General features: G+C 38.6%; 2 protein-coding genes across 13 annotated transcripts in view; both read left to right on the top strand.

Annotated features, from left to right (window-relative positions):
• CADPS2 (calcium dependent secretion activator 2) overlaps window positions 1-25,987 on the top strand; it is a 567,091-nt gene that overhangs the window by 177,081 nt on the left and 364,023 nt on the right. The window contains exon 3 of one of the 12 annotated variants that reach the window (XM_009454115.4): window positions 6,244-11,299. The exons of the other annotated variants lie outside the window; for them this stretch is intronic. Within the exon in view, the coding sequence (XP_009452390.2) occupies window positions 6,244-7,173 (930 nt within the window). The 3' untranslated portion in view covers window positions 7,174-11,299. Of the gene's footprint in view, window positions 1-6,243; window positions 11,300-25,987 lie in introns of those variants that run through there. 12 annotated transcript variants of the gene reach the window in all.
• RNF133 (ring finger protein 133) lies at window positions 10,089-11,299 on the top strand. Its single transcript, XM_001146813.6, has one exon. The coding sequence runs from the start codon at window positions 10,089-10,091 to the stop codon at window positions 11,217-11,219; it is 1,131 nt and encodes a 376-aa protein (XP_001146813.1). The 3' UTR covers window positions 11,220-11,299.

The raw sequence follows: 25,987 nt of genomic DNA, 5'->3' as shown, positions 1-25,987 counted from the left end.
GGAAGATTTAGAGTCTGTTTTAAGCTTTAGGACAATCTTGAAATGATGGAGTCCCAGAAGCAGCCTCCAGAACCTTTTGGTCCTCATCCTTGGATCTTAATAATGAGAAGGGCAGAGTAGCCTATTAAGAGAACAGGACAATTGCTGGTGGTGATTTAAAGGAAACTGCTTGATATATTTTTCCTCTTTTGAGTATATTGCCTATTCACCACTGCCTCAAACAAAAATCCAGTCTAAATGGTTGTGTTAATATGAAGATATATTTTGTTCCGAGCTCAAAGATAATAATTATACTACGGCCAAATATTGTCCTAATCTTGTGTTTACTTAAGACTATTTACCTCTTCCTTCTGCCTCCTAGTGCAAAGACTACGATGTGAATTTTTCCCCCCGTTACTTCCCAGAGTAGTAATAATGAGTTCCTACTCTGATTACCATTCTATCTTCTAAATTGGTAGACTGAATAAGGAAAAAATTGTTTTCAATTTATTGTTAAAGTTATGTAGACCATGACTTGAATTCTGAATGAAGAAGAGAGTTGAATTTAGTTTATTTATGCCCATTACAATTTAAATGGATTTGATCATATTCCAAATGCTCATTTATCTTTGTATTAAGGTATGGCTAAGGAATCAAGTTTTATGATTGCTAAGAGCAAGGAAGATATATATATATGTATATCCAATACAATATGTGTGGATCTACATATCCTATATATATATATATATATATCCACACACATATATATATACACACACATATTCTGTGTGTACATATATAGAATCAGTTGAACTCATTATGAATATTCTAACTATTCTATACTCTTACTGAAATGATCACCTTTCTGAAGATAAAACTCAGTAGATACAATTTTGCATAAGGAATATTACTGGATAGAATACAGAGGATAATGACGCTATCAATTTAATTCAACTTTTATTGAGAACCTATGATGTGGTAGATACTGTCCTAGAAGCTGGGTATTAAAAAGATGAGAATAAGATTTAATCCTGTCCTTCAAGGAGATTAATAGAATAGTTAATTTTGTAGAGGGAATTATATCAGGATTTTTTCTAAATGGGTAGATTATAGCAGCACTTGCAACAGGAGTACAAATGGATAACTATATGAGATGACAGATATGGTCATTTGTTCCATTATAGCAACCATTTTACTATATATGTGTACCTTACAGCATCATGTTATACACATTAAATATACACAACAAAATTTACTTAAAATATATATATAGAAATAAGAATTATAGTTGCCACAATCCAGAAATGCCTTTGTATAAACTAGTTTTGTTACATGAAACTATGAAGTTTTTTTAACCAGTAATGTATTAGCTGTAATTAGAGGAGATGCTTGCAAATAATAAGATATATATCTATATCTATATATATATATGAAAACATTAAAAATTGTAAAAGTAAAGATTCTGCTTTCTGAAAAATATTATCATTAGTACTCTTTGCTTTTGTGCTGCTCTCAGTGAAGTACTTTAGAGTCAATATTCTGTTTTCCTCAGATCTCGTTATGATTCATTTAATTTCTTGCAAAAAAAACCATACATAGTTGTAATGTTTGAGCCTAAATGCAAAATAAATGTTTTTTGAATTCCTAGAGAGCTCTCATGATATTATAGCTCTGGATACTGACACTTGTGAGGTAGTTTATTGGTTTTCCTTTCATCTTAAAGATGCTATCTGAGCAGTGCAATGTGATTGTATTTATCTGTTTTGCTTTATTGGAGTAGAGATTTCTGGAAGTGTGAGCACTCTTACCCATAGAGATCAAAGAATAGCAGAGGGGTAGAGGTCAGTTAGTTGATTTTTTCTCTCTTAATAATAGTTATAACCTTCTAAAAAATTTAATTGGTGCCTGGAAGTTATAGGATACATGCATATATACATCCAACTTGCATGTAGCTCTTTTATTCTGCCTAGATGATGCCCTCCTTAAGGTCAGAGCCATGTTGTGTCCCCATTAACATAGACTCTGGCTCATGTCAGTGCCTTGTGTACAGTGCATATTACATGTTTGTTGTGGTTAATGGTTAAGTATTATTCCTTTGGGGATACTTCAGGAATTTAGAGCCTGTAACTGCCATTGTGCCTGCCTGCTTACCTTCTGGTTCATGTCTTTCCCCTTGGTAACACAGCATTCAAATCTTCACCCTTCCTCTGGCCATGTGCTCAGCCAGGGAAAGAGCTCTCTACAACAGGATAAATCATGATTAACCTAAGATAATCATGATGATTCCACTCCGGTTTCCAAGGATTTCATTAGGCGTGGGTTTGTGAAGCAATTCTAGCCAAAGAGACATTGAGGGAAGTCTGGTAAGTTTCTGGAAAAAAAAAAATATGTGTGTGTGTGTGTACATACATATATATATATGTGTGTATATATATATATGTATGTACACACACACACACATTTTATATATATATATATTCCTTGTTCTTATATAAGTATATATACATATATATGAGCAAGGAATATGTATATATAAAAGAATATATATATATGTTCTACCTATCTCTTAAGAGCATGTAACTATATATATATACACACACACACAACCTATCTCTTAAGTGTGTGTGATATATATATATATATACATATTCGCTGTTAACAAGAGTTAGGTAGAATGAGTTTTTGAACCAGTTGAGCCAACCCTAGTAATATGTTTCAGTTCTCTTTAGCCTGCCTACAAAAGGAATATATAAACATATATATATTCCTTGAATATATAAACATATATATATTCCTTGAATATATAAGCATATATATATTCCTTGAATATATAAGCATATATATATTCCTTGAATATATAAGCATATATATATTCCTTGAATATATAAGCATATATATATATTCCTTGAATATATAAGCATATATATATTCCTTGAATATATAAGCATATATATATTCCTTGAATATATAAGCATATATATATTCCTTGAATATATAAGCATATATATATATTCCTTGAATATATTAGCATATATATATTCCTTGAATATATAAACATATATATATTCCTTGAATATATAAATCCTTGAATATATAATATATATTTATATAATATATAATATATAAATATTATATAATATATATTATATACAATAATATAATATATAATATGTATAATATGTTATATAATATATCATATATAAATATATATGATATATATAATATGATATATGATATATTATATAATATATGATATATATATGTGATATATAATAATATATGTGATATATAACATATTATATATGATATAATATGTTATATATAAATGTTATATAATATATAAAATATTTCATATAATATATAATATAGATAATATATAATATATATATATTATAGATAATATATAATATATATATAATAGATAATATATAATATATATTATAGATAATATATAATATATATATAATAGATAATATATAATATATATTATAGATAATACATAATATAAATATATATTATAGATAATATATAATATATATTATAGATTATAGATTATCTATATAATATATATTATATATCATCTATATTATCTATATTATGTATTATCCCTACTAATATATTTCAATTCTCTGTAACCTACCTGCAAAATTCAACAGAATGAAAAACTCTTCAATATTTGGCTGTTAGAAAGAATGTCCATGTATTGAATAAATGATCTAAAAGGAACAGATTACAGTAGCCTCAATCATCCAGTCTCTCTCTCTGTCTCCCAGTCACATGCGGTTCCAGGAAGACTCTTAGACCTCATTCTGATAAAATATATGCAATTTGTCATGATACTTAATGGACTAAAAGGTAACTTGTACAGATCTCTGCTGTTTCTATTCCAGGGAAAACTAGAGAAATTAAGTTGCATTGAGGGCCTCATCCTTGATGGAAGCATTGTCAATTATAAAAGCTTATTCTGTGTCGAGAATTTATACCTGACCACCCATCGGGGTTGGGAGAGTTTTGGGATGCTTCTCTCCTCAGGCTGTTTCATTAGATTAGGGTTTCTTAACCTTACTATTGACATTTTGGACCACATAATTTCTTATTGTGTGGAGCTACTATGTGCATTTTCAGATGTTTTAGTGGCAACGCTGGTGTGTACTCGCTAGATGCTAGTAGCACTCTCTAATTGTGACAATCAAAAAATGTCTGCAGAAGCAGCCAGATGTCCCCTGGGAGGCAAAATTGCCCCCAAGCTGAAAACCACTTTTTAAGAGATAGATGATTGTTTCTTATAGGTCTATTTTGTTATAAGACGAGGGCAGAAGAGAGGGCAGTTCTATCATTGCCTTAACCACTTTATATTATAATGAGAAAAATAGAATGAATGAGCTAAGTTCCTCAAATTGGTCCTTTCAACCATACAGAGAACCTTTTGATGTGAGATATATTTTGAAGCAAAATATAGTTACAGGTTAAACACTTCACCCACAAAAAATCTGCAAAATAAAAAGTCAGAGTTATATTATTTTGTAATCCTACTTCCAAAGGTTAAATAATCACAGATTTAACAAATTACCTCTAATATGATGATGTTAAACCGTCTTCTTAATGAGGCTTCAATTTGTCACTGTTAATAGAATCAGCCAGGAATTCACTCCATTTGAACATGAAAAAAAAAAAGTCTACCTGTAAGGACAGTTCAGGTGTGACCTGAATCATGCTTCAATAGAATTGCATGAATGGGACAAGTAGACTGTTTCCTAGAGTTTTTTTTAAAAAAAGCAAATATTAACTAAAATACAGGGAATACTAACAAATATTAACTAAAATAGGCCAGGGGATACAATAAATGCTTTTGTCCAAATGAGAAAACTCTATCATGTCTATGATTAAATGTTCATGTCCATTTTTCACACTAGGAAATAAGGTCTTTTCTTTTTCTATCCCTAGGACTTTGTGGCATGCTGAGCACATAGAAGATAACCTATACATGATAGAAAATAAATTTTTGAGTGGGTGTTGCCAATTTATTGGCTCCTTGAAACAGACTTTAGATAAAGATTTAAGATAAAAGTAAACAATAAGGCATCTTTAAAGCCGTAAAGATTCTGTAATTTGCAAAAATCATGTAGTGATTTTTTATCATCGTCGCCATCCTTTCCTCTTCCCACTACTGTCCTTCCAGTTACTAAATCTGTTATTCAGCCTTTGTCTGTGTCTCTACATCTATGCTGCTACTTTGAGTCCAAGCCACTATCTTCTTTTGCCTAAGCTCATTCTCTTGTTATTCTCCCTCTCCAATACATTTTCCCCATAAAGCAACCAAAGTGAACATTTTGAAACACATTTGTCACCTCCCTGGCTTAGAACCCTACAGTGTGTTTCTCTTGTCCTTGGGACATCATCCAAAATCCTTAGCCTCTACAAGAGTAGGGCCGTCTCTATTTTCTTCTCCAATATATGTCCACTCTCAGTATTTGCCAGCACATAGTAGGTTCTTACCAGAAGATGGGACTGTATTAGGCTAACAGTAAGAGTTTACACTGTTTTCTTAGTGTTGGATCTTTAGGTGTGGGATAGGCATTTAATGTGGGAAGTGGGTGGGAATGGTTTGCTCCTACTTCCCACAGAATGCCATACTGGGTAGTGTCGAACCATCCCACAGAATGCCATATTGGGTAGTGTTGAACCATCCCACAAAATGCCATATTGGGTAGTGTTGAACCATGCATGAAAACTGGCAACTGGCCCAGGTACATGCACTAATACATGAATTATTTTTATCTTTGCCTTTGCCTTACAGCTAGAAAAAACATTATATGGCTGGGTAGATTTTCAGTCTATCCAGAACTAAGGAAGAAACCCAAGGCTTTAAAAAATTCTTACCAGTTTATTTATTGCTTTACAGCCTATTCAAATTGTTACGTATCTTGACTCATTGCTTAGCTTTTTGGCCAATAGGATTTCAGGATGCAATGCACTAATATAAACTCTTGGATTGGTTTAACTACCTCTGATGTCACAATTTCCCCATTTGGATGTCATAATTTTCTTGAAATCACATGGTACCAATCACAAGTCTTGTTATTTTGTTTCATTATGAGAAAGATAATCTACCAAATATTAAAATACTGGAAGGAGCAAGATAGCTTTGATCCAGGGAGACCTTTTCCATTTATGTGCTTTAGTAATCTGCCGCCAACAAGCTATCTTCTTTATGTTCTTCTACAACTGATGTTGTTTTGTTTTCTCATGTTTGTCTCTTAATAGACAAATGGAGGCATGAGCTTCCTTAGAATTACCCCTTTGACGCATGGTTCTGTTTCATCTGGACTTTTGAGGCTTAGTATCTTTCTACTACTTAGCTTTCCTGACTCAAACGGAAAAGCCATTTGGACAGCTCACCTGAATATAACATTTCAGGTTGGAAATGAGATCACATCGGAATTAGGAGAGAGTGGAGTGTTCGGGAATCATTCTCCTCTGGAAAGGGTGTCTGGTGTGGTGGCACTTCCTGAAGGATGGAATCAGAATGCCTGTAATCCTTTGACCAATTTCAGCAGGCCCAAACAGGCAGACTCATGGCTGGCCCTCATCGAACGTGGAGGCTGTACTTTTACACATAAAATCAACGTGGCAGCAGAGAAGGGAGCAAATGGGGTGATCATCTACAACTATCAAGGTACGGGCAATAAAGTATTTCCCATGTCTCACCAGGGGACGGAAAATATAGTCGCGGTGATGATAGGCAACCTGAAAGGCATGGAAATTTTGCACTCGATTCAGAAAGGAGTCTATGTGACAGTCATCATTGAAGTGGGGAGAATGCACATGCATTGGGTGAGCCATTACATCATGTCTCTATTTACCTTCCTGGCTGCCACAATTGCCTACTTTTACTTAGATTGCGTCTGGAGACTTACACCTAGAGTGCCCAATTCTTTCACCAGGAGGCGAAGTCAAATAAAGACAGATGTGAAGAAAGCTATTGGCCAGCTTCAACTGCGAGTTCTCAAAGAAGGGGATGAGGAATTAGACCTAAATGAAGACAACTGTGTTGTTTGCTTTGACACATACAAACCCCAAGATGTAGTACGCATTTTAACTTGCAAACATTTTTTCCATAAGGCATGCATTGACCCCTGGCTTTTAGCCCATAAGACATGTCCCATGTGCAAGTGTGACATCCTGAAAACTTAAGAAATCTGGAGAATTTTCTGAAGATGTAACCAGATCTTTCCAAATACAAAGATTAGATAAATTCCCTTATTGTACTTTATGTAGAGAGAAAATTTCAGCTTCTCTACCCAAGTATGAACAAGGGTGAAATTTGTGTTTTAAAAATAAAACTCCTTATCATGCCCAGCTATTTGAACTTCTTGTCTTTCTAATCAGTTTTAATTGTTTTTTTAGGTCAATTTTATTTTATTTATTTATTTTTTACTATACTTTAAGTTTTAGGGTACATGTGCACAACGTGCAGGTTAGTTACATATGTATACATGTGCCATGTTGGTGTGCTGCACCCAGTAACTCGTCATTTAACATTAGGTAAATCTCCAAATGCTATCCCTCCCCGCTTCCCCCACCCCACAACAGGCCCCGGTGTGTGACGTTCCCCTTCCTGTGTCCATGTGTTCTCATTGTTCAATTCCCACCTATGAGTGAGAACATGCGGTGTTTGGTTTTTTGTCCTTGCGATAGTTCGCTGAGAATGATGGTTTCCAGCTTCATCCATATCCCTACAAAGGACATGAGCTCATCCATTTTTATGGCTGCATAGTATTCCATGGTGTATATGTGCCACATTTTCTTAATCGTATCCCTTTTTGCCCTTATCCAAATAAGAACATTAGTATATGTTAAAAACAAATTTTTTTTTTCTTCAAGTTACTAGGATTGTGACATTGCCATAGAGAATTAGCCATGCTATTTTAAAGTTTCCTTTTTTAATACTAATTCTTGTACTTTGTTTCCACATTTTGACTAATTTTGGTATCTAATAATTTATATCTCTGATTCTCCATGGTTAATTAATTTTATTAATACCCAGGAAATCTAGTTTCCAAAGCTACTCACTGGATTGGTAATGTGTTCTAAATAATTATTTTAGATGATAGTACTTTGGATATGTAAGGAAACGTGTTCTAAATTATTATAGGCCTCATTTAGGATAACATTGCAAACATTCACCTTTGTTTGCCAGAGCTCTTTAAATCCTAGCATAGTGACTCAGCTATGGTAGCAGATTTCTTTTCTAGAAGTGTCCTTAGTAAATGCTTCTCTTTTCCTCTCCAAATGGTAATGAATGTTTCTCTGGGGGCATTTTGATAACATAGGGCAGAGCTAAAATTTTGTTCAATTGCCTTTCCATGTTATATTCTTTGCCTTATTTTGCATCTTCCTTTTTTCTAGTAGATGAATAAACACCTATATAACAATGAGAGACAGAAAGATTTAGGTATTGTTGTATTGATGAAAATTTCTGTTTCTGGATGATATGCTAAACCTTTGATACCTCAGTGTCACTTTGTGAATATACACACCATATACTACCTTTTAAAATGTGCAGGGATGTATGAAAATAAAATCGGATTAATGGCCTTTGGGAGAGAAAATCAACCTTTATGGGTATGTTTTATATCATCAGTATTCTTTTTATACTAGTTTTTGTTGGCCCATAGGACCCTTTGTTCCTTCATCTTTCTTGTCTCAAATTACCATGTTGTAGATTTACATTTCATAAGAAGTAACAGCTCCTTTAGTCCTGGTGAGTTCCAACCAAAAGTGACTTCTAGCACTTTACGTATGTAGACCAGAGACATTCATGTTCAAGGTCAGAATCTTTGGCCTCGGTTTCCTAGCTGGTGGGAAAAAACCCACTGAGATTCACCGCCAAGAAAGTGTACCAGTAGCAGCGTGGCTGCTTGTGAACTTACTATGCTTGTGAGTCCACATGCCATCCTTTAGCTTTGAGGTCATATTGTGCCACTGACATGATTGTGGCAAAAACATAGGCAGAGTGGACAGAGCCTGTGGAATCTTCTAATAGGGATATTTGTTAAGTTCTGCAAAAATGTTTGATAAAAGCATCTACTTATTGCTGCTAATGGTTAACTTTAAGTGTGCACCTTGAAGTTTTTCTTAATAGCTGTTTTTTAAAAAATGAATTGTGCCAAACTAATATGACTATATTTAATCTTTCCCTTGACACCCTTTCTCCTCCTCTTTCAAAATATTGTTTGTTTAATAACAGACATCAAAGTCTGCAGAGAAATTAGCTTCCCTAGATATCAGTCCTTTCTTTACTCCTGTCAGTCTTACTACATTTGTACAGTCAATGTAAGACAGAGAAAGTGAGGCAGAAGTAAACTGAGCAGGATCCCTTACTTTAAAACAGCAAAACCATAAAACAAAAGCCACAAACTTCTCAGAAAGCTTAAATTAAATAAATGCAATATAATGGTTTATGTGATGAATCAAAAATTAGCAGTGTGACTTTTACTTTTTGATGTAAAAATAATGTCACTAAGCTCACCACTTTTGCCTCACATCCGGTCACTGCACTAATTTTTAATTATCCTTTTTTTTAGCTTGTCATTTTGTTGGAAATATCTCCTTCACTTGCTGGGAAAATAAAACATTCTTACATGCGCTTTCAGACTTTAAAGAGCACACATTGTATGAATTTTAGATTTAATTTTTAGTTTAATGTGCTACCTACTACCATTATATGTAGCTCAGTGATTATATCCATCTTATAACAACATAGAAATCACCCATAACAGCATTTAAGCCAATAAATTCACAGTATGCTCTAAGCTCTTATCTAATTGGCTGCTGGGTCTTGCATGTCATAATCACATCACACAACAGTAAGCAGTATCTAGAGTTAACAGTAGGGGATTTATTTTTCAATCTAAAGTTTTTCACCTCTCTCTAGTAAGACATCTGAAACTCATAAGCCATCTTTAAGAATTTCTTACAAAAACATGCTGGAAGACAGTGGATCTTGTTTGTATCCTGAAGATTTTTTTCTCTTCGTTATTTTAAATTAATTGTCAACAGATGTGCAACTGTTGAGTTGGTTCTTAAGTCACTCGGAGAAGAGAGAGATGCATCTACTCAAGGTTGGCACTTGGAGAAACAACACTGCCTCTTCCTGGCTTATGAAGTTCAGTGTTCTTTGGCTTGTTAGTCAGAACTGTTGCAGAGCAAGTGTTGTTTGGATGGCTTATATGAACATATCATTTCATGTTGGGAATCATGTGTTGTCAGAGTTGGGAGAGACTGGAGTCTTTGGAAGAAGCTCCACTTTGAAGAGAGTGGCAGGAGTTATAGTGCCACCAGAGGGAAAAATCCAAAATGCATGTAATCCCAATACCATTTTCAGCCGATCAAAGTACTCAGAGACCTGGCTTGCACTTATTGAACGGGGAGGTTGTACCTTCACACAGAAAATTAAAGTGGCAACTGAGAAGGGAGCCAGTGGAGTGATCATCTATAACGTTCCAGGAACTGGCAACCAGGTGTTCCCCATGTTTCATCAGGCATTTGAAGATGTCGTTGTGGTTATGATTGGTAACTTAAAAGGCACGGAAATTTTCCATTTAATTAAGAAGGGAGTTCTCATTACAGCCGTGGTTGAGGTGGGGAGAAAGCACATCATCTGGATGAATCACTATTTGGTCTCTTTTGTGATTGTGACAACTGCTACCTTAGCATATTTCATCTTTTATCACATTCATAGACTTTGTTTAGCAAGGATTCAGAACCGGAGATGGCAGCGATTAACAACAGATCTTCAGAACGCACTTGGACAACTCCAACTTCGAGTAGTAAAAGAGGGGGATGAAGAAATAAATCCAAATGGGGATAGCTGCGTAATTTGCTTTGAACGCTATAAGCCTAATGACATAGTTCGTATTCTGACTTGTAAACATTTTTTCCACAAGAATTGCATTGACCCCTGGATTTTACCCCATGGGACATGCCCCATTTGCAAATGTGATATTCTTAAAGTTTTGGGGATTCAAGTGGTTGTTGAAAATGGAACAGAACCTTTGCAAGTTCTAATGTCAAATGAACTGCCTGAAACCTTATCACCTAGTGAAGAGGAGACAAATAATGAAGTTTCTCCTGCAGGAACCTCAGATAAAGTAATCCATGTGGAGGAGAACCCTACTTCTCAGAATAATGACATCCAGCCTCATTCAGTAGTGGAAGATGTTCATCCTTCACCTTGATGGTATGACTTTTGAGGAAGTGTATTAAACCTGTATGTGAAATCAGGTCCTAATACTGACAAGCAGTTTGTCTGTTTGAAGTGTGGTTTTTGTGTCCTTTTTTGTTACTTCAGTAATTTTATACATTCTTTGTCCAACCTCAAAGATAGAAAAAAAGTCCTAGCGGGATTTTTTTTGTGCAATTTTGGACCTTTGCTAAGTGTAATTTTTTGTCAATGTATGTTACTCCTGTGAGTGTACATATGTATATTTATATGTACACATCCATGTTAAAGCTAAGGACAAACTTATTTTCTTAAATATTTACTGTACATATATTGGGTTCTATTTTGGTAAGAAAATTACTGATATGTAATATGTTTGTTCTAATACAGAAACTATCAATTAAGTTTGAAAACAATAAATTATCTTTTATGTGCTAGGAAGAGTAAAAATTATCTTTTGATAACATATTTATAGTATGTCTTAGTTGTGAGGTTATTGTGCTGTTTTTTTCTTTTGCATTCTTGGCATGAACATTTTACAAAATCTTATTACTCTTATTCTTGATAAATAGTTCTGTTCAAGCAGTTAGTACTTTTTTTTGTGATATGCATCTGTATAGTGAAATTTTAAAATAAAATACTAGCACTCTTTAAGTGAACAGCAACTATTTTAGTGTCCAGTGTTACTTACAATAATTGTTACATATTCATAATACATAGAACGACTTTGATACTTAGTCATGGCAAATTTACTTCCCATGTGTTTCTCCCCACTCCCCAATTTGTTTTCTTAAATAAAATGTTTAATCTATGCCAGACTATTCTTGAAATAAGTGATACAATATAGAAATTATTATTATGATGTGGTCATGTTTCTTTTGTTCACTATATTCTCAGGGTCCAGCAGAGTTCCTGGCACTCGAGTATTTTTGAATGAATGAATAAGTGAATGATAAATATCTTTGTTGTAATGCAACTATTATGTGTTAATTTGAAAAACTTGACTGTTTTTCCCAATTATACAAAATAACAGAAAATTTTGAAATTTTTCACTCTAAATTACTTTGAAAAAATATTAAATTATAATTTTAGCCCAGAATTTATTATTACAGTTCAGCATGCATAATTTTAATGAGCAGCTTTGAACTCTAAGGCTAACACTGGGATTTGAATTGCTGCGCAGCCTTGGAGGGTGACCTAGTGAAGAGGAATCTTGTGAGTTGCTCAGTGTTAACAATACTGCAGTTCAGACACAGGTAGAAGGGCAGTAGTTAGCTATAACTGCCACCCCATGGAAGACTAAAGGAGGAGAGACACTAATCTAAGGCCAGGAAGAATCAGCAAAAACTGGGCAAATGACCAGGTGTGAGCCATGCCTTGCTTGGTACACAAAGGCTTTTTTACACACAACTTTAGAGACTTTTGTGTTAATCACAGGAGCTCTTCTTTGAAAGAACTGCATAGCACTGGGCTACTGGAGGATTTAGCAGGAACACTAAGTGTTATTTTGAGCTTACCCTGGGAGAGTAAAGTCATTTCCTGAGGGACGAGGGACCACACTGAAGAGAGAGGACACTGAGGACCCCATGACAGCTGTCCCTAAAAGGATAAATTAGCTGCCCACCTAATCAAGATAAATTGTCATTCTTTGGCCACTGTTAATGTTTCTGCCACTAGAGGATAGCAGCGGATGGGGGTGGGGTGGCTAAAGTGATTTCTACCATTTGTCCAAGAAAATCACTAGAGCTATGACAATGAATGCATCTGTAGTTTTGGCAGTCCCTGCACCTAGAGTTCCAGGGTCATTGCAGCTCTGTGTACTCTTGCGTGGGGTACTTGTTCCATGACATCTGGTAGTTCAGGAATTTGTTTGCTATTCACACTGACAGTGCAATTGTGTTCTTCATTGTCCCTCCACATCCTTGTTCATTTTTCCTTTTCTTTTTTCTCCTCCTTTTCCTTTGTTCATCATTGTCAATCTAAGACCTGAGTTACTCCCATGCATAAGAAATTGGCATGTGCATACTTCTATGATATAACCTTTGTTAATGTGGACATTTAACATTTAACACAGTGTGCTTGTTTGAGAATTTTCTATGGATGTTCTTTAAAGGGTGGTTAGAATCTATATTTGGAGTGGGAGGGAAAGGGTCAAGTCAGTGAAAATGGGAACTGTCTGCTGAGTGGCTACCATGTGCCAGGTAGAGGACTAAGCACTTCACATAGCTGTTTCTTTTATGTCAGAACAAAACAGTTTTAATCTTAGTGTTTAGAATGTTGTAAACAGATCAATAAACCCCTTTTACTCTGGGTTTACTAAATAGAACTTGGAAATAGCACTACTATATCAAATTTATTCATTATAATAGATTTTCACTTATTCTGTGGGCTATATACCATTTTCTCTTGTACCTAGTGATGCAAACATATCTTGTCATAATGACATGGGACTAATAATGTGAATTACAGAAGGGAGTTTATGTTCCTTGTAAGAATTAAGCTTGCTTTTTTATTCACTCCTCAGATAAATTAGGTTTAATATTTTACTGCAGTGAAAAATATTCTAATGCATTTCAACTCTTATCGGGTGGTGCTATAGGTGAAATGACTCACTCCATCTATACAGTACCTCTTGTTATAGGACACACTACATTGATAATATCCATATCTCTTGCTATAGAATTATTATAATGCAATTGTCCTGCAGAGAATGTTAGTCAGCTATTTATTTGCACTATTGTGAGCCTTTCAAAGGATTTAGTGAGCCAGGGATCTGACTTTTCTGATGGGATTTAAACCCCTTCACCACACTTAACAGGTTTTGAAGCAGCACGTAGGTATCAACTGGGAGAAAGATGAGCATTTGGGAAGGCACTGAAGCAAGCAGAGAAATTTTCACATGCTGCTACTGTGAAGGAGTCCTTCTCATGCCAGTTCCATTCTCCCATTCCATCATTTACCATGAACACCTGTTTTTGTATTTTAAAAACAAATTTGGTTATTTGGCTTTGTACCTACTGTATTTTTTAATATTTAGTTCTTAATGATGAAAAATAAAGATTATAAATTAATACACTTACCAGCACAGAAATATCTTTAAATACATACTTGGTTTTATAAGTGGGGGGAAGGGAGTGTACTTTAGAAAAACAGATGGTCTCTTTCCTACCAGTAAATGTTATTCTACCACAATTTGTTACCTCCCCTTTTCATAGCCACACCACAGCTTCTAACCCCTCTCTCCACAATTATGGCAGCATCTTTATCAGACCTCCAAGTTACTGTGTCCCTTGATGATTTTTAGATGCTGCCATGCATATTTTTCATCACTGTTGATGACCAGGGTGACTCTGATTTCAAAACTCTTCTACACATGTCCAGTTTAGCAACACACTATTGTTGCCACACATCATGTTCTGTCATCTTTGAAAACTTAACAACTCCCAGCATCTTTTTCAGAATTCCCTCTGCATTTGCTTGACTGCTCATCTCCACTACTTCTTCAGACTTATTCTTGGTTCTCATTCCAAGCAGTTTCCCTTAACTGTTGTCCCTATCTTCCCAGTCCATCTCTTCTTTTCCAGCTTCAGCCTAGAAGCAATTATAAGTCATTTTAGTTTTACCAAGTGCCACCAAATTCCTTGCCTCCTACACTTTCCTGCAATATCATTTGCCTACCCTGAATCATTTCTACATCTGCTTTTAATACTTCTAAACAGTCAGCTATTACTCAAGTTGTAATATTTATTATTATCTGATGTCAACCAGATCTTTGCTTCTGTTGAAAAATCCTTCAGTAATTTCTTAACTCTTTTATTTTTTAGAGACAGAGCTCTTACTCTGTCACCCAGGCTGGAGTGCAGTGGCACGATCTTGGCTTACTGCAAACTCCTCCTCCTAAGTTCAAGTGATTCTCCTTCCTCAGCCCCCCAAGTAGCTGATTACAGGTGCACACCACCACGCCCAGCTAATTTATTTTTTTTTATTTTTAGTAGAGTTGGGGTTTTGCCATGTTGCCCAGGCTGGTCTTGAACTCCTGAGCTCAGGCAGTCTGCCCACGTCAGCCTCCCAAAGTGCTAGGATTATAGGCACGAGCCACTGCGCCCAGCCTCTTACTCCCTTTTATAGTCCCCATAGAGTAGTACTTCAAAACCTTGGCTGCACATCGGAATCACCTGGAGAGCTTTTCCAAGTCTCAGTGTTCAGGATGCATTCATGACATCTGGGCTGGGACCCAGGCATTCATAGTTTTTGAAGTTGCCCAGGGTATTCCAATGTGCACACAAGACTGAGAACCACTGCCAGAGGACTGTTCCAAAGAGCCTTTAATCAGGTCCCAAATTTCACCTTCTGTTTCCTTAAGTTTGGCTTATTTTCACTTTACTGAAAGTATCTTGGTAGAAATCAAAATATCAAGGTAGAAAGTGTTAAATTTCTATTCCTCATGGAGAGGAATTGATAAAGGCTTGTGGCGATATGAAGGGCAGAATTTGAACTGGAGTGATAATTAGGGAACACTTAAAGAAGGAAATGATATTTGAAATGGAACTCTACTTGGTGGGAAGAAGGACATTCTAATGGAGAGAACAGTGTTAACAGTATTTTTATAAAGGAGCTTTGAGTGTCACGTGGAATTTTGGTTAAGAAACTTGAAGACACAGTGTAAGGAACATGGCTGTGCTTTGGTCAAGGACAGGCTGAGGTAAACATCCAGAGTGACTCAGCAAGTTTAGAGTGCAGGCGTATAACTCCACCTGTTATCACAGCCATGTGGCCATAACATGGGAAGGCTTATCATTTGGCTCTAAGCCACTATTGTCTGTAAAAGGTATAATTGCCCTGCTGACACTGTATAGGCACACTTGTGCCCAGAGAGAGAGAGTTAAGCTGCTGACCCTGAAGGCAATGGAGAGCAGGCTGTGCAGCCAGCTCAAGCAGCCAAGACAGACAGAACAGTACGTGAGAGCTGTGGATGGGAAAGCTGCTGAATAAAACTACATTTCACCTGCTTACGGCCCTGAGTGTTCTTTCAGCTATCTGCCCATCCACCCACTCCCCTCGGACCTCAGCAGGGGCTGGACCCTGGGCATGACGTTTGGTGTACTCGTGAACCTGACAATTGGCATAGTTGGCCAGATGAGGTGAGTGGGTCTTCAGTTCTGAGGGGTCTTGGGTCGGCTATGTGGCCGCAGCATGGGCTGTGGTACCCAGTGGCAGCGGTGCTGCCTGGGTGGGCCCCAGTGGAAACGTGGGAGGCAGTAGACAGGTCTCCCATGAGTGTGGAGAAGGTACTGAAGCACCAGGAACTGCACAGCACTAAGGAAAAGCATACCTTCGCTGGCAGAGTCACATGGGCGTTTGTAACTGTGCTGCAGGAATTGCATGCCCAGTCCCTGCAGGATGCAGCGCAGGGAGAAAGAACCCTCTGTTGCAGGCTCGCCCAGTGATCCACCAGAAAATATAGCATAAGTAGCTGTTGGGCACCAAGGGTGAGCCTAGGGACCCTCCCCCCACCACCACCATATAAAATGGAACACATTTTATATGGTGCCTGCACCCCCGCTATGTTGCGGGAGTCAAGCAAGTAATGTCGGGAGTCGTGTACAGACTTAGTGCAAGTCATTCAGGAGAAGGACGTTGGTGTGCAACCTGGTCCTGCCCGAGTGTTCCAGTTCACAGATTGCCTGCTGCAGTCAGGTGGAAGTGTAAAGGCTTTTCTGTTTGATAAGAGACTGGCCGAGATGCCTGGCTTGGGTGGCACCAGACAACCAAAGGCCATATGCGGACTTGGCAATCCACTAGTCTCTGAACCCGGATAAATTTCCGGGCAGAGCTGCGTTTATTAATGGTTATGAAGACCAGTCAGTGAAAGTGGAACCTGTGTCTGCACCTTGGCGTTGGCCACTTGGCTGTCTGCTTGTCCACTGTGCACATCTCTCCCATGCCTGGAGACATTCTGGGGGTGGATGTTTTGCACAGCTTGGCAGCTGTGCTGTCTGTCACGGACTTGCTGGACTGCTTGACAATAGAACTGGGATGGTGCCACTGTGTGGTGGACCTGACCAATGCGTTCCTCTCAATCAACATTGCTCCAGAGAGCCAGGAACAGTCTGCCTTCATGGGAGGGTGACAATGGAGTTTCATAGTGTCACTGCAGGACTATATGCATAGCCTCATCATATGTCATGATCTTGTTGATGACGTTATGTGAACCTCTGGTTCTCTTGCAGATTTAGAAGTGGCAATGCCCACCTTGCCTGGGGTTGCATGGTGAGGCTTACACAGCCAAGCAGGCTCTTCAGTAGGCACAAGACCTATGGGTAGTTGACTAGGGATGCCCATTTAAACTGAATGTGCATGTGACCACAAATAGTGTTGGCTAGGGCCTATAGCAGTGCATGGAGACCTTGGAAGTGCCAACAGGCTTTTAGTCCTAGCTGTGGAAGGGAGCTAAGCTCCAGTGTTCATTAATACAGAAGCAGTTAGTAATAGCAGATGGGTGCATTCATGGGTAGTGACCCCCTGGACTGGGAAGGCAGTTAGTAACTACATATGCTGCCCATCGGGCTCATAAGAGTGTGGCAGAATGGGTTACAGTCGTCATATGGACGACTTACCTGATAGCAGGATGGGTGCATTCACGGGTAATGACTCCCCGGATAAGGACGGTGCAGACATCCACTTTAGTGAAGTGAAGCACCTGCTTAGAGCAGCGGAGTATGCTGTGTACAAGTCCCTTAGCAGCAGAGTTACAAGAAGTCTTGGGACCTGTAGTCCTAATGCAAGATAAGGCCATGGGGCCGGAGGTACACCTAGACTCTGCACCTTCACTATAAGGAATGGTATCCCCCCATTCCTAATGGGGAATGGTACACAGATAGGTCTAGTCGAGATACTTGTGCTGCCTGGACTGTTGTCACAGTCCGGCCATTCTACTGACACTATATGGTTTGATACCAAGTGTGGGCAAAGTAGCTAATGAGCTAAACTCAGAGCAATGTGGATGGTGATCACCAAGAAGGTGACACCTACAGTAATCTGCAGCTGTAGCTGGGCAGTTTATTGAGGCTTAACCTTGTGGTTAATTATGTGAAAGTTATAGAATTACCTAGTCATCAACCCACATAGGGCCAGGCTATGTGGCCGGATCCATGAGAGGAAGGATGACCTTCTCCAACTAGTTACGAGGATGAGAGATAATCTGTTATTACCTGCCCCAATACCCCTACAAGTAGGGAGACAAAACCTGGTGTCAGCCATGGACCCTCCAAGCCCCTCATTGCAGATGGTTGGCGATTGTGGCCTCCTGTGGGGAAGGGTCTGCAGTATAACTTACATGTTACTCCTTGGGTATTTAATGTATGACCTCCACAATTAGCCGTTCATAGGGGAACGGCCAGGGAAGGAACCCTCCTCCGGGAACATATGTACTGTCTGTGTGGACTATCATAAACTTCCCTGTAACTTTGGCATGGGTGCAGGACCCAAGGGAACCACAGAAGGCTGATGAGGTGTAGCATCATCACCCAGGGCAGAAGCCCTTGGCAGCTGCATTGTTATCCAGGGATGAAAAATTGACTTGAATTTTGCCTGAGGGACGTGATTTACCCTGGTTAGTATCCGTGCTTGCTTTGTTGTTTCAGCTGTAAGTTGGCATGCTCCAATAGCATTGTGGACTGGTTCCACACCTTACTGAGGTGACCAATGTCTCTAACTGTTGGATCGGCATTGTCCTTCCAGCAGCAGCTGCGGATGGCTTGCCCTGGCGTGCGCATCCAGCTTCTGTGCAGAACTGCACACTGTCCAGGCCTCGTGGACAGTGGGTGGGATGCAACGCATCAAGCTTTGAATAGGAGGCGTCACAAAACCCATGGCAAGCCTGCCCCCTGGCTGACTCTAGCGTCCGTGATGGATGGAGCTGTCTAATGGGAGAACACGTGGTGCCCCCACTACGGATACCACCATGTATAGAGCAGCACTGGGGTAAAGTCACTGTGGGATGGTTGCCTGCTGAGGTTTGTGCAAACATAACACGATCACTACACCAAGGGTGTTGTGGAATAAGCGGCCTTACCAAGGCTGGGCCCCAGTGGACTTTGTACCCCCTGGGAGTTGATGGGTCTGTGAGGGCACAGGATGGCCATATCTGCCAGCCAATTGGACTGTACCTGAGGGTGGCCCCATGTGCCTGCCAGTGTGCTTTCCACATTGCCTGGTCACCTACATGACTAGAGGGTGCTGCGTTTCCAGTTTTTGTGAGTGGGGTGGGCCCCCTTGTGGTTCTATCCCTTAGCAATAACTGTTCCTGGAGCAGGTGTCACTACTGTAGGAAATGCAAGTTACAGCCCTTGCAGAGCACACAGCTCGGGCCCTGAATTGCATCTGAGTTGCCCTCCTTTTGTTAACTGATAAGGTTAATCAGATCAGGAAGGTGGTGCTACAAAACCGGATGGCCTTAGACATAGCCACAGCTGCCCAAGGGCACTTGTGCCCTTGTAGGGACACAATGTTGAAAATTCATCCCTAACAACCACCAGAACATAATGGCAGCTTTACAAGGGGTGTCCCAGGAGGTTAAGGTGATTGAGCGCCTTGCTGATGACCCCTGGCAGAGATGGTGGGCATCTCTGGGCTCTGGCCTACATTGGGCTCTAATAATCATGAGTAGCATAGCAGGAATATTAGTAGTAAGTTGTTGCTCCTTATATCGTTGCTGTGGCCTATAGGTCCAAGGTGCAGCCCTATGTGCACTGGTCCTCACTAAAAGGACTCCCTTAGCCTAGGGGGTGGAATGTAAGGCTTGTGTGCCAAGACTATATATCAAACCTATGTACCCAAAACTTATGTATAAAGCCTGTGTGTATATATATCGAGCCTATGAACCAAAGCTTATGTATATAACCTGTGTATCCAAGGCCTATGTCTCCCTTGGCCGAGGGGGTGGAGTGTAAGGAACATGGCTGCGCTTTTGTCAAGGACAGGCTGAGTGACTCAGTGAGTTTAGAGCGCAGGTGTATAACTCCCCCTGTTACCACAACCATGTAGCCATAAAATGGGAAGGCTCATCATTTGGCTCTAAGCCACTATTGTTTGTAAAAGGTATCATTGCCCTGCTGACACTATATAGGCACTCTCGTGCCCAGAGAGAGAAAATTAAGCTGCTGACCCTGAAGGCAAGGGAGAGCCAGCAGCACAGCTGTGTGTGGGAGCTGCCAGCTCAAACAGCTGAGACAGAGCGGACACTCTAAGAGAGGTGCTGATGAGAGAGCTTCTGAATAAAGCCATATTTCATCTACCTATGTCTCCCTGAGTTTTCTTTCAGCTGTTTGCCATTCATCCACCCACTCCCTCCAGACCTCAGCATGGGCTGGAACCTGACCCTGAACCTAACACATGGAACTTAGAAGGCTGTTGCAATGATCCAGGAGTGATAAAGTGAAAATATAAATGAAGGCAGTGGCAAGTGAATTGGGTGGATCGCCTACAAGATAATATGTTCTTTGATTTCACTTGCTGGTGTGAATTTTCTACTTCATTTTTCCATGACCAGGGTAACACTGATTTTAAAACCTCTCTACATCCATAACCTTTATCTTCAGTTCATCTCCAATTTACCAACACACCATGGATACAGAAGAGGTGGGTATGGGTCAGGGGGAGTAGAGGAAGAGTGAAGAGTTAAGAATGACTCCCTGCTTTCTGGCTTGGGCCGCTATGTTATAATAATGCCATTCAGTGAGATGGAAAATGACAATGAGGTGAAGCAAGTTTGAAGTAGAAGAGTACAGATTTTGAATATGTCATAGAACAGATTCTGGGTGATGTTCATGGCATAGCTGGAAATATAGGTCTATACTTAGACTAATTAAATGAGATAAATGTAAAAAATTAACAAAAGGCTTGATACATGTTAAGTACTAACTTCTGATTTATTAACAAAATAATTTAACCACCAATGACATTTATATTAGTGGTGATTTTACTATTATGTAAATTTCAGTGTTACTATTTTGGGCTCCCTGAATTTGTAGTATCCCTGTGTACTATGTTATAAGATATTTTTGTCACCAAGATATTTTTGTCACCCTGTCAAGTGTGATAGGAATAGAGGGAGGGGTGGTAATAATCTTAGCTATAATACACAAGGTCTTGCTACATTCCCTTAATAGGTAGAATCTCATTTAATCCTTAACAGTAATGCTATGAGATAGGCATTATTGGTATCCTCATTCTTGAGATGAAGAAATGGAGATGCAGAGAGACTGAGTAACTTGCCCAAAGTTAAACAGCTGGTATGTGACACACAGAACCTATATTTGAACTTGTTCTGGTTCCACAGCTCATGGTCTTAACCACTACCCTGCAGTTAGCTTGAAACACTAGTGTTTAAGTAAAGGACAAAGCATTAGGATGAGTCCAGCTTTAAGGGCTTAAAGAAATGCACAGTGGAAGAAAAATCCCAGCTAAAGGCATTGGGATTGCCAGCTGGAGGGTGGTTGAATGATACCTTATGTGATCTCAACATAATTAGGAAAGAAAAAGGAGTTATGTGAGGGTGAAGATGTGGCCAGGGTATATCTGATTGGAGTAAAAAGAAATATTGAGCTGTAGGAATGGATGTTTCCATTTAGGAAGTACTGATATTGGAGCTAGTAGCTCTCTTGTGTAAAAAGTATTTAGTTTGAAGGGTTTTGATGTAGGCTGCCTTTCTGCTGAAGTTCAAAAGGGGTAAAAAATTGTGTAATTATCCTAATAATTGATATCAATCCTTTTTAAAAGTTTAAGCTTAAAAAGCATAGTTAGGCCAGGTGTGGTGGCTCACCCCTGTAATCCCAGCACTTTGGGAAGCTGAAGCAGACAGATGAACCGAGGCCAGGAGTTTGAGACTAGCCTGGCCAACATGGTAAAACCCCATCTCTACTAAAAATACAAAAGTTAGCCGGGCGTAGTGACACATTCCTGTAATACCAGCTACTCGGGAGCCTGAAGCATGAGAATTGCTTGAGCATGGGAGGCGGAGGTTGCAGTGAGCCGAGATTGTGCCACTGCACACCAGCCTGGCAGAACGAGACTGTCGAGGTGGAGAACAGTGCAGAGCATAGTTACTTTTCAAAAAGAACATGTGCCTTTTACATCAGACCACCTGCATTCACTTTCTGTCCCCAGGGAAAAGCATCTTAGAGCAGCATCAGCATCACCTGGGAACTTGTTAGAAATGCAAATTCTTAAGCTCACTGCAGAGTTTACAGAAACTTGAGGAGGGGGCAGCAATCTGGTTCACCAAGTCCTCCAGCTGATTCTAATGCGTACTCGAGTTTAAGAACCTCACTTAGATCAGATAGTTCATTTTCAGCAATGATACATCACAGCTGTAATAAAAATAGTATAATAGTGTAATTGAAAATCTCAGTAACTGCAATTACTACATTAATACAAGATACATTTAGGCATATTTCACATGTACAATAGGTTTCTGACTTCTGCATGACTGTGCAAAGAAATCCTTTCCTCTCCCAGTACTGGTTTCTCTATCCGCTACCACTATCACAACTGTCAAGGGAGTTGTGAGTAAACTAATAGATTTTAGATAATTTGCAATTTGTAAATAAAAGAATAGAAAAAAACTGAAAAGTATGAACAGTTTTGGGCAGTCCACACTGGAAGAGAATAGTTAATTCCATTATATTCACTAAAGATCTGATATCAATATACTAAAAAAGTGGACCACAGGTGAAATTCAGAAGGGAGTCATGTAAATTTCTAGGTTCGGGTCCATAAAACTAGCTTCACAAATACTGGTGGGATACTTAGTTTAGCTTCCATAATAATGTAGGTGAAAATAAGTTCAGGGTAAGGCCAGTGTATGTAGGCCCTCCAAAGGTTTGTGGCATCTTCCTCTGCTTTAATAGCATTTCTTCTCTAACTAGAATGAATTACTGTCTTCCTCCTTGATTGTAAGATCTTACCCATATGGCAGGTTCATTGATTCATTCAACAAATATTGATTGCCCTGGATATACAGTGGTGAACCATATAAAATGCCTGCCACCATGGAGCTTACTTGCTGGTGGGAAGAAAATACATAAATGTCATGTGCTACGTAGTTATAAGTGCTGTGGAGAAAAATAGAAAACAGAATAGGGAACTACAAAAGACAGAGATGCAGCTTTAAATAGAAGAGACATCACCAAGAAGATAACGAGCTGAACAAAGACCTGAAAAGAATGAATGAAAGGCCTTAATCTAGAACCTGTGCAGAAAAAGTGAAACTTGTGTTGAGGAGAGCCAGTAGGATAGTAAGTGGGTCTTGTCATCTGAGAAATGTCAGGAACGTTTAACCTGCAAGACAGAAGACAGTGTTAGCTGCCATCAAACGCTTGAAGAATGGGCTTGGGAAGAATTTGATTTTCTTTGTTTTTGCAGGGATTAGCATGCAATAAGAAAATGACAGCTACAGGGAGAGCATTGCCACTTGGAAACAACTTTCCAGATGTTGTTCCTGCCTGTAGACAGGTTATTGCCTTCAGAGAGCCTAGTTTCTCTTCCTTAAAGGAGTTTGATATTGTTTGGATGTCACTTTAGTGGTGGTGATGGTGAGGGAATTCAAGCTTTAGAAGGGTGATTAGATTTATACCTTTGGGTCACTCACAATCCTGAGAATCAGATTCTGGGTTTAAAAAGCAATAGCATTGCTATTCCATATGTAGTTGCCATCTGTTAAAAAAATAAACAACTACAAGGTATAAACTATAAAATCTATTCAACAAATATTTATTGAGAGCCACTGTATGCCAGGGAAATTTAGTTAAGTTTTGGGTTCATTTTGCTTTAATTTAACAGAATGTTTGTTTTTAAAATTGATTTACTTTCCAGACTTTTATTTTCCATTTTTACTTTGGAACTTCATTTCTCTGCAGCAGGTCCTTGGATTATCAAGAGTAAATAACTTGCTATCCTTAAGATTTATGTTTTATAAACCTAGGATTTGAGAGGGTAGCAACTCATTCTCTGGTGTCTTGGTAGTATTGTGGAACATGTAATGGTTTGGCTTTTAGAAATCTCTTTCCTCCCAACTTCCTTGTTAACATTGGCATATCACCCATCTTCTCAAGTGAAAGGTTTTTTTGAGGTATTTTATCAGCAGCAAAGGACTGGTATTTATTGATTTCTCATCCATTGTGGAATATTTTATAAAATATAAAATCATGTGTTTGACTTATTCTAAAATGCATAACAGAATAATTTGAATTGATGAAGGATTGGGTTGATATGTGAAAGAACGAATAGAATAAAATGTTAATTGTAGAATCTAGTAGGTGTATATATATGTGTGTATATATATATATGCTTACTACAAACGTCTTTAAACTTTTCTATGTGTTTAAACATTTTTATAATAAAATATTGGAAAATCATGCTTTTGGATGCTATGGCAATGTAATATCAATTCAGAAGTTTCTAAAAAACTATGCTCCCTGTACAGTAAGTCCTCACAGTCCTCACTTAACATAGTTGATAGATTCTCAGAAACTGTGATTTTTAAGTGAAACGACATATAATGATATCAATTTAGCCACAGGCTGATGGATATAAGTAAGAGTCAAGTTCCTACAGCCTATTTCTGGTCACAAAAATATCACCAAACTTCTAAACAAAAAACAAAACACTTCTAATATTTAGCATGGAAATAAATGTGAGCTCTCTATACATTTAATAAAGATAAATAAAAACAAGTAAGACAATTATCCACTTATTTTAGTTAAGGGTCACAGGTGGTCAGAACCCAGCAGCTCAGGGTACAAGGCAAGCACCTTGTACAGGATGCCATCCCATCACAGGGCACGCTCACACACACTCCCACATTAACTCACACCAGGACAATGTAGACACAGTGAACCTCATATACATGTCTTTGGGATGTGGGAGGAAACTGGAGTACCTGGAGGAAACCCATGCAGACTTGGGGAGAACATGCAAACTCCACACAGACAGCAGCCCCAACTGGGAATCTGTTTTTTTTTTTTTTTCTTCATTAACATTATATCAGAGCAAGCTTATTAGAGGACCGCCCTTCTGTACTTGCTGAGGGACAGAAAACAGTCTGGGTACTGTCATTGGTCCACAGATAACATTTTAAGTAGCAGTGATTTTAAAATTTATTTCACTATATTATGTCATGTAGTATTAAAAAAAATGTTGAGAAAGTTATTCCACATTGTAAGCACATATCAAAACATCACGTTGTACCCCATAATATATAAAATTGTTACTAAACAAAAAGTATTTTTAAAAGTGATATTGATACAGAACCACTGGGTTCCCAGCTAAACCCCCACCCTTAAGCCTGGAATGGTGGTTGTAAGAGAAAACCACTGACCCTGTTTTTCTTGGTTTTCCCACCCAAATGTTGCCTTTTTGGCCTGCCACACTTCTATCCTGTGCCCTTAAAAAGACTTCAGCTGGCAGAGCAACACATAAGCTGCTGAGCATCAGGGATACAAGTGGCTGAGGAGTAAGCTGAGAAGCAGCACCTGAGCATCAGAAACTACAGATAGATGTGGCTAACTTCAGACAGCGTGGCTTCAGGGAAAGATCACCTTCTTCCTGCACCATCCCCTTTCCAACTCTCATCCGGCCAAGAACCACTTCCATCACCAAATAAAATCATCCACATACACTACCCTTCAGTCTGTTCATGTGACCTGATTCTTCCTGGACGCCAGACAAGAACCAAGAGGACAGGGGCTGGGAGCTGCTCCAGGGCCCACACAGAGCCTGCTCCCC

Source organism: Pan troglodytes, chromosome 6, assembly GCF_028858775.2.
Source record: "Pan troglodytes isolate AG18354 chromosome 6, NHGRI_mPanTro3-v2.0_pri, whole genome shotgun sequence".
Classification (NCBI taxonomy): domain Eukaryota; kingdom Metazoa; phylum Chordata; class Mammalia; order Primates; family Hominidae; genus Pan; species Pan troglodytes.
This window is presented reverse-complemented; position numbering and strand designations above follow the sequence as displayed.

What these genes read in the sequence shown, in the direction of transcription:
- RNF133 (XM_001146813.6), top strand. Translation starts at nt 10,089, where the DNA reads ATGCATCTACTCAAGGTTGGCACTTGGAGAAACAACACTGCCTCTTCC.